This window comes from Denticeps clupeoides, unplaced genomic scaffold (genome assembly GCF_900700375.1).
Source record: "Denticeps clupeoides unplaced genomic scaffold, fDenClu1.1, whole genome shotgun sequence".
Lineage (NCBI taxonomy): Eukaryota > Metazoa > Chordata > Actinopteri > Clupeiformes > Denticipitidae > Denticeps > Denticeps clupeoides.
Genome location: NW_021630120.1, coordinates 152,373 through 161,957, shown reverse-complemented (window position 1 = coordinate 161,957; position 9,585 = coordinate 152,373). Strand labels below are relative to the sequence as shown.

Here is a 9,585-nt window from a genome sequence, read left to right as displayed (position 1 = left end):
CTGGATGCTGCTGTCACCCAAGGCGTCCATTACATCTCAAAGAAGGATGATGTGTGTGTGTGTGTGTGTGTGTGTGTGTGTGTGTGTGTGTGTGTGTGTGTGTGCGTGCATGTGTGTGTATGTGTGTGTGTGTGTGTTGAGGGCGGTGTCCCAGGAGGGAAGATGCTCAGAGCCAGAGGTCTGTCCATAATCCCACACAGAGGGGCGCGCTCAATTTCACCCACGCAGCACCCACCCGACCAATCCCTGCCTAAAGCGCCGTGAACGCGCCGAGGCCAGGGGGCTTTACCTCGTGGGCCCGCGTACAAGTAAACAACAACAACAATTTTCATATGGCAATGTTTATAGTTCTCATGAACTCATGTAAAATTTAACTAACACTATTCGTAAAAATGTAGACACGGCGATTAAACGCCACCAGGGAAAAAAATCCGTAAAATAAATGTTCTTTTATTGCACATAATTTATATATATTTATATGTGCGGCATAACGAAATAAAATGAGAAACATGGGGACTGCAAAATACATGCTTTAAACGGACAGTTTCATTCATTGTAATGGATGATGTCTGGACTGGAAATATGAATGAACAAAATGGGAATGCGGATTAATTCTACATTGAATAGATTAAAATAGATTTCGGTTCCCGATTTCCCCGTTTGATGCGTGTTACGTAACAATTTATTTATATAGTTATTTATCACAATTTAGAATGAAATCCACCCACTCTCCCTGCTGTCGCTGGCTGCTGGCTGATATTTAATTATGTAAACTAAAAGGTATTTTAACCATCCCCTGGATTAAACGTAATCCTACAATAAACTCCATAAAGTTTTTTTATGGAGACGGATTTTCAATGAGACCGATGACTGAACGCTAGAAAAGACGACAAAAGAAATTTCAACACAAATAGAGAATAAAAACAGACATCTTTACGATATTACGTGCTGTATCCCGCTAAATAAATCTATTCACATCAGTCAGCTAAATTCATAATACACTTATATTATCATAATACACGTATTCTATATTATAATATGTTCGATATACTTATTATGTATTATTTGGCCGCGTGGAATTAAATAGAGGCGTTCAAAATACATTTTTCTCAACTGTGATGAGAAAAAAAAAACATTTTTAAGGGTATGATAATTTGAATAATAGTTTTGTATGACAATTTATTCGCATGATATTCATGACTTAAATCACACGATAAAAACGATTGTACAGAGAAAATTAAATAGATTTGATTTTAGATGGCTATTTAACGTACATGCATATATGCATACATACACACACATTTATTTGTAATATTTGACTAACACTCACGTTTACGGCTGACACGTGACCTGTTGTTTATAAACGATGTGATTTTATATGATTATATCGTAGCGTTTACTCTGGATAAGTCGGCTCGGATTCCCGCTCCCATCGGGGAGTTCGCCGCCGTGACGTCACCGGAGCGCGAGAGAGGACGCCCGGAGAAAAGCGCGCGCGCGGAGTCGGACCCGCCGCAGTACATATTTGGACACCGTGCGGACTCGCGCGCGCGCGCGACCGGATCTATATATTTTTTTTTTTCAGCCGCATGGACGCGTCGTGACGCGGGGCTGGAGAGTCGCACCGAGCGGGACGTCGCCTTTCTACCCGACCTCGCCGCGCCAGTAAGAGACGCTTCCGAACGCCGTGTGCGTGTGCGTGTGCGTGTGCGTGTGCGTGTGCGCCGTGATGACCTCCCGTCTCGTCCCTCTGACGAGAGTCGTGATCTCCGCAGCCTCGCCAGAGACGCGCCGCCGTTATGCGTCTTTCTTGGTTCTATTTTTTATTGTCATTGCACTGAAGCAGGATGCTACACACAGACGGCAATGCAGACAATATACACACAGTATACACCAAAAAAGGACAGTAGACACTGGACATAAAGACAGAGGACAAGCTGCAGTAGATGCGTCTCCTGGTCCAGCAGCAGCAGGCCTGCAGCAAGGAGCTCGCCTCCTTCGAGACCCTGTTCTAGTGTGTGTGTGTTTGGATGGACGGTTTATTATGAACTTAAACTCTGCTGAGATGAGAGGGGTTCCCGAAAGGCCCTAAACCCGTAATAAGCCCGTAATACACCCGTAATAAGGCCCGTGCAGAACCTGAACATATTAACGCGCACAACAGGTCCTCTGTGGGTCAGTTCGGTTCAAGATGTGAAATATTAGAACGGTGCGGTAGTAAAGTAGAGTAAAAGAACAGTACTGTAAAAGTAAAGTAAAAGAACAGCACTGTAAAAGTAGAGTAAAATAAAATCACTGTAAAAGTGGAGTAAAAGAACAGTGCGGTGAAACTGACATAACTCGCAGACAACTCATCACAAGCACCCAGAACATTCTAAATAATAAACGGAGCAGGATGTATTTAATACAGCAATGTTAATGTAGACATTAAAAAGCAGTTCAATAGAATCGTAATTACAAGTGACGACCGATGATAAAAATGAAGAATGTTTATGTGTTCATGAGCTAACACTACATATGTGTATATATTGTAAATGCCGCTTGAATGGATTCGCTTGCATTTGGCTTTATAAATGGCGGGTGTTAAAAGTAAAAAAAAATATATATATATATATTATATGTGTATATAAATAACGTTTCAAAACCGTTTGTATTCGGTTGCTTTGCAGGTATTTGGGATGGAACTGAACCTGTCCAAGAATGTGATTTCCGGAGAATCAGGTTGGTCACTTCTCTCTTCAGTCGGCGTAGTCGTTCACAAATCTGTTGTCTTTGTTTTGTTGTCTTTATTACTGTTCTATTGAATTTTATAAAGATCTACGTGTTGCGGCTGTAGATCTGCTGTCTGTATATCCCGAAAGAAAACTGCATCGTAAAGACAGCCTCGTTCAGGAATCGACAAAAATTATTCATCGATTTATTTAATTATAAAAAAAAAGACATGTATCTCGTAAATAATTATTATGAGAATTTCATAATTTTGAAATTATTGAGATAATTTATATTTTTGGAACTAAATATCAGGTCGCGCATTACTCTTCCGCTAATAACTGAAATATTAGAATTTATCAGAACCATTGGAACATTTAGTTTATTCTGAATCATATCGCTGAATCATAACTGGAAACCGGTGTTGTGAAAAAGCATCAGTTAGAGCATGAGAGCATCATAAAACCGCAAATCATGGCGCTAAAAAGCACGTGATCTCATCAGGATGATTTAATATTAAATGCATGAACGTGAGCGAGCTGGCGGATGGAAATATGCTGGATTCGATGCTTGGCTTTAATTATCCACCGTAGCACGTACACGTACCGCTACATACTGACATTTATTAAAATAAAGAAAGAAAGAAAGAAAGAAAGAAAGAAAGAAAGAAAGAAAGAAAGAAAGAAAGAAAGAAAGAAAGAAAGAAAGAAATTAAGAAGTAAAACTAGCGTTCTGTCGAAAATAACTTCCGGTATTCCAGGATCCTCGGTGAGCGGGATCTGGAGGGTCTCGTGGACCACGGATTTCCCTTTTCTTCGGTAGTAAATAATTTAAACGATTGTTGTTATTAATAATAATAATTATTATTATTATTATGCCATGCTGGTGAGTGATATCACATTATCACATTACAGCGGGGTAGTAACCAGAACAAGTGACCAGAACGGGTGAGAGCAGCTCCACCCACCTCCACCCACCACCCACTAGATGCGCAGAAATAAACTAGATGGTTAAAATTAACATCGATTCATTGTAATTCCGCGACTACTCGTCAAAGTCGAAATTAATGGTTTCCATCTATCATGGCTTGCCTGTGTGTGTGTGTGTGTGTGTGTGTGTGTGTGTGTGTGTGTGTGTGTGTGGTAATATGTTGCGGCCGGTGTAGGTGGCGGGAACCGGAATGACGTGACGTTTTTCGGCCTCGACGCGATGACATTTCTGCTGGAGGTGTGGGGTCTGCAGACCTGTCAGTCATCATCACCAGCAGCATCTTCTTCATCTTCTTCATTATCATGATGATGATGATGAACATTGATACGATTCTAGTCACAAACGGACCGTAGCTTCATCACGACCCTCGTCATTACTCGTTAAATGTAGAACTGTGTAGAAATATCGTTTTAATTCTGTTCCAGGGTTCAAATCGCAACACTCTCGAACGTTCCTTTTAGTTATTGTTCGACTCGGCTGCACGATCAATACGAATACTTTTCACGATCTCGCGTTTGTTTTGCAGCTGACCTCGAGATTCACGCTGTGCGTGGTCCCGTGTTAGATATTAATGAGTTATATTAGACGTGATATATATATATATATACACACACACACACACACACACACACACACACACACATATAGTTCTGTCCCGACTTGTCGAACCCGCGCTCTCCCCGGCGGCCGCCCCGAGTGGGCGGGGCCCACGCGCGTCTCGGTGGAGAGGAGGGCGTGTCCACGCGGCGCGCGCCTCTGTCCGCCACTTCGCCTCCGCGTCCCGGGAAAACCGGATTCCCAGCGCGATCTCCCGCGGTCTCGGCTTCGCGCAAACCTCCCGCCCGATGGCTGTCGGCGACGCGCGCGGGGCGCGAGCGGAATAACACTCGGTTTTATTCCTTTTTCATTTTAATTTTCTTTTTTTTTTTTTTTTTAACCCCACGCCGCCGTCACTCTTTTCCCTCCAAGGTCTGATGAATTTGGAGAGACTCGCCGAGCCCGCGAGACTGGCGCCCACGCGCGACATGACCTCCACCTTCCACCTGGCGAGGGCTCCGGGCGGCGGCGACAACTCGAGCTGCGACTCTTCCGACGCAGAGATCGCAGGTAGCCGCTTCCCTCCCTCCTTCCTCCCTCCTTCCTTCATCCCTCCATCCGATGCGCGCCCCGACCTGCGTAGCCGCGCCGCACAGCCGACGCTCCCCTAAACCACGACCGGCCGCGTTATTACTGCGCGTTTACTGTCTCCATTTACACACGAATAGACACGAACGTGCCAGAATGAGCCAAAATGGCGTCTAGAAGAACGTCAAATCACCGCCGCATCGCGCGCGGGCTCCGTCGCGGTAGACACGACGTCGCGGTGTCGGTGCGCGACTCACGAACCCGTGCGCGACTTCTGTCCCCCCCTCCAGACAAGGAGAGGAGCGCGGAGCCGCGGGCCGAGGAGGGCCACGCCGACGACCCGAAGAAGAAGAAGCAGCGGCGGCAGAGGACGCACTTCACCAGCCAGCAGCTGCAGGAGCTGGAGGCCACGTTCCAGCGGAACCGCTACCCCGACATGTCCACGCGGGAGGAGATCGCGGTGTGGACGAACCTGACCGAGGCCAGGGTCCGGGTAGGTGGAAATTCGTTCACCAAAACCACGGGGTTCTTTTTTTTTTTAATTCTGCATATGGGCGCAAACGTTCCTCATAACGACGCAAACGGTATTTTTTTTTATTCTTTTTTTTTTTGTTCGGGCCTTTAACAAAAAAAGAGTAAAAGTGTGTCTGTGATCGTGTCCTGCGGGAACAACCAACTAGGGAAATATTGCTCAACATAATTAATACGACCTGTGTGTCAGGGACTCCTTTCCAAACGAAAAATGATGCACATGATTCAAGTTGGTGCCGTTTTACCTTTTAGCTCATTTTTTTTCTCGCAAAGAACAGTCGTCCCGTGTTCGCCCCCGACCACCGCGCCAGGGTTAAAGGACCGAATCCGACACCCCTCGCGTCCGTGCGGACTATTTATCGGCGCGCAGGCGCCGTGACGAAGCGATATTCCTCCGCGTTCCGCGCTACATCCGAGCGGGGGGCAGATCCGCGACCCCCTTGTAATTAGGGGTGTAAGAACATATCGATACAGCACTTTACGTGGTGATATTGTATCGAAACGGGGACATCAAATATCGATAATTTTTGTATGCGAATTTAGTCCAAAAGTCATTGCTGGGTTCTGATGTTTTGGCTGAATTATTAACGTACTATGATGCACCCAGATCGTACACGACATCTTATTTACCAGCTCCGTTTTTACATTGTCAGTGAGCTGTAGAATATGGAAATATGTACAGAATCACAATATATCAATATATAATCGTATCGTGAGCCACGTATCATGTGATCCAATTCAAGCCCCTACTTGTAATTAATGTTTTGTGATGTTAATTCAGGGTGTACTGAATAGGGTGTGATATAACATCCCTATCCCGGCATCCAGTATCATTATTTCAAAGTTTAATTTAAAGTTTAACCCTGCATGAATTTTCGATCAGGCACTCAACAATGTTTGATCATTTCTCTAATGCAGTGATTTATTATAATGCCTATTAAAACTGGACATAAATTGTACTGTGAGGGGCAGCTTTCCTCTTCATTTCTGCACCGCATGTCGACAAGCGACCATCAAAATGGCAGGTTTAAAAAAAAAAACTACATGGCAACTTTATTTACAGTGAAATTTGATTACACTAACCCGAGGATCACCAAGGTTTTAATGCTTTTATTAATGTCACATGTTCTGGGAGAGGATGCAACTTGTGCGATCCACTAGGCCCTGACTGGTCTCCGCAGCGGCTCCGAGGTGCAGAACTGACTAACTAGCGATTACCTAAAACCTCACTTTACTTATTCTGTACTTATTATCCATATTCTACTGATATTACTTCACCTGCCTCATCCTGTTATTGTATGACACTTTAGGCCATAAATGCCACAAATGTACATACCTTGATAGAGTTTTTATCTGCACTTTATATTGGTTGCTCTGGGTTTTTTTTCTTCTTATCTATAGGTTCTTTTTTGCTTCTGCTCTGTTTGCACTGTGCATGTAAATGAATTTCCTGCTGTATTAATAACATTTTTCTTAATCTTAACATTAATTAGCCTGCTTTTAATCAACTTTAGGATCTAATTTATGGATACAAATCCATGGCTTTATGAAAGTTAATATTGTGTCTGTGTCTGTGCACTGCTACTGATGCTGGTCTTGACGAGATCTGTATTAAAGGCTTCTTGTTGGTCGCCAGGTTTGGTTCAAGAACCGCAGGGCGAAGTGGCGGAAGCGCGAGCGCAACCAGCAGATGGACCTGTGCAAGAACAGCTACCTGCCGCAGTTCAGCGGCCTGATGCAGCCCTACGACGACATGTACCCGGCCTACACCTACAACAACTGGACCAACAAGGGCCTGGCGCCCGCGCCGCTCTCCACCAAGAACTTCACCTTCTTCAACTCCATGAGCCCCCTCACCTCCCAGTCCGTCTTCTCCGCGCCCAGCACCATCTCCTCCATGAGCATGGCGTCGGGCATGGCGCACTCGGCCGTGCCCGGCATGCCCACCGCGGGCCTGAACAACATCGGCAACCTGAACGGCATCGGCAGCCCGTCCATCAACGCGGCGATGCCCTCGTCCGCGTGCCCGTACGCACCCCCCTCCTCCCCCTACAGCGTCTACAGGGACACGTGCAACTCCGGCCTGGCCACCCTGAGACTGAAGTCCAAGCAGCACCCCACCTTCAGCTACAGCGGCCTGCAGAGTCCCGGATCTAGTCTCAACGCGTGCCAGTACAACAGTTGACCAGCTAGCCCTGTGCGCGCGGCCGCGCCGGGCTTGGGGGGCGGGGCGTTCGGGGCGGGGCGGGGCCTTGAACCAGAGACGACTGGATTAGTGTCGATTATGTTCGTTTTATAAACCTGAAAAAAAAAGAGCATCGGATGGATTGAGTCGGACCTCGGCGCGATGAAGACGCTGTACGTAACTTTACGCAGGACCACGTGACCCAGATATATTTAATTAGGACGTCGGAGACTGTATGCATCCCCGAACAAGTCCCGAGTGTCCAATGGGAGGTCAGATAAGGAGCGTTTCTATTGGTCCGTATACAGTAAACGACCCGCCCCCGCCCCAATATGGATTCCTTGTCGTCGTTGTCCTTGTCGTCGTCGCTGTTTATTTGTTTGCTGTAATAGATAATATCGCATGCTTATCTCCAGTGCAAAGTCTTTTCTTCTTCTTTTCGTGAATGTTCTGTACAGCAGCAGACCCGGGCGCGTCCTTTATCCTGTACCCAGCGGTGCTTGAGCATATTCCAGTGTTTATCTTAATATTGTTTGAATAAAAGTAACGCGGAAAGCTTCAGTTCACACTTCTATTTCGGGAGACACGTTTCTTACTCAGTTCGTAACATACGAAGAAGACAAGAGAACAAAATTAGACTTTAAGCGTATTTATCGTTTCATATATGTCTTTTTTTTTAAATATAAAAAAAACATAAAACAAATTATTTCATCAAATATAAGATTAAGACGAGAATGTAAAAGAATAATTATAATTCCCGCTAATTATATGTTCTGTTATTCAAATAATTAACTGGAAAAATGTACAAATGGTAATGAATTTATCGGACTGAACTTTGGTTAAATCAGTCTTCGTATGAACGATTCTTTGCTTTTTTTTATTTTATTTTATTTTATTTTTACGCGCAATCTGCGTGGCTGAGAAAAAGAAGACCCAGTTCGTCGGTGTGCGCCGTGGCGCCGATTTAATCTGAAAGGCCGTTACTGCGCGATTAATCTGGCGATAATTGGGACTGTGTGTCCCACATGCCATCTAACTCAGCCGACTCTCTCAACAAACCATTCCTGCGGCCATCTGTCCCCCTTTTATTATCCGGGGACGTCAAATCCCGTCTAGAAAAGAGAGAAACGGGACCGGTTCGGGTTTTTTTTTTTAGGATTTGAAATTATTTCAGAACATTATTAGAGGTTTGGATTTGCTACTGTGAAAATGCTTCATCAATGTGAACGTTTATTCGGATCTGGGACGAGGGCCGAAGGCCAAAGTTCGCACCGGGCCTTTATGACGTGTAAATATTTGAAGTGACCCCCTCCCAGGCCCCCCCCCGGTCCGAGGGCCGCTCGCAGCCCGACGGCGCGCATCTCGGGTCAAACATTTTCAAAACGTGATGTATGCTGTTTGACGTTCAAATCACTTAGGATAAGAAACAATAGTCGCCGTGTTTACGCGCTTTCAAGGACGCGTAATGGTCCCCACTTCAGCGGGGCGGGGGGGTCCGCCACCCCCCAACACGCTCGCACCACACGCTAACGCACTATTATTATTCATATTATTATTATTCTCTATATTTATCGTATTTATTTTTTTTTTGTCCCCATTCGTTGTTCTCTAATCGAGTTTTTTTTTTTTTAGCTACAGATTTTATTGTTTAAAAATAAGCAAGAGGACGAAATACATATTCTACAGCATGCATCGTTATTTAAACACACACACACACACAAAAATGAATGCAGCCATTAAAGGCTAATTGTGCTGCACGAGATACGAACGCGAACGCTTTTACGTAATGAGCGCATTTTTTTAAATAAAACGAGATCAAACGCGTAACACCCACCCTCCTCCTCCTCCTCCTCCTCCTCCCACCGAGGAAGGGTGCCGGCACCCATCTATCCGCGTGGGCGGCCTGGCGGCTCGTTAAAGGCGCCTCCTTTTTTTCCTCATTAGCGGGGATAAATAATCACGTGACTGACCGCGGATTTACGAGCTCGAACCCGGTCCGCGTCTGACAGTGAGACGGCGTTAGAGAGGGTGAGAGGTGGGGTGCT

General features: G+C 45.4%; 1 protein-coding gene across 3 annotated transcripts; it reads left to right on the top strand.

Moving 5' to 3' along the window:
- The first annotated feature begins 1,526 nt into the window (after window positions 1–1,526).
- LOC114784056 (pituitary homeobox 1-like) lies at window positions 1,527–8,101 on the top strand. Of its 3 annotated transcripts, XM_028969327.1 has the most exons (5): window positions 1,527–1,665; window positions 2,670–2,721; window positions 4,669–4,806; window positions 5,115–5,317; window positions 6,992–8,101. In XM_028969327.1, exons 2-5 carry the CDS (start codon window positions 2,679–2,681, stop codon window positions 7,538–7,540), a joined length of 933 nt encoding a protein of 310 aa, XP_028825160.1. In that variant the 5' UTR covers window positions 1,527–1,665; window positions 2,670–2,678; the 3' UTR covers window positions 7,541–8,101. The 3 variants fall into 3 exon arrangements, with proteins under 3 accessions (XP_028825160.1, XP_028825162.1, XP_028825159.1); XM_028969329.1 differs by lacking the exon at window positions 4,669–4,806; XM_028969326.1 differs by lacking the exons at window positions 1,527–1,665; window positions 2,670–2,721 and adding an exon at window positions 4,378–4,589.
- The last annotated feature ends 1,484 nt before the right edge of the window (window positions 8,102–9,585 follow it).

Bases quoted from the DNA above. Each gene is read 5' to 3' on its own strand.
- LOC114784056 (XM_028969327.1), top strand. From the start codon at position 2,679: ATGGAACTGAACCTGTCCAAGAATGTGATTTCCGGAGAATCAG. The intron at 2,722-4,668 runs GTTGGTCACTTC...TTTCCCTCCAAG, and splicing joins TGTGATTTCCGGAGAATCAG to GTCTGATGAATTTGGAGAGA. The intron at 4,807-5,114 runs GTAGCCGCTTCC...CCCCCCCTCCAG, and splicing joins TTCCGACGCAGAGATCGCAG to ACAAGGAGAGGAGCGCGGAG.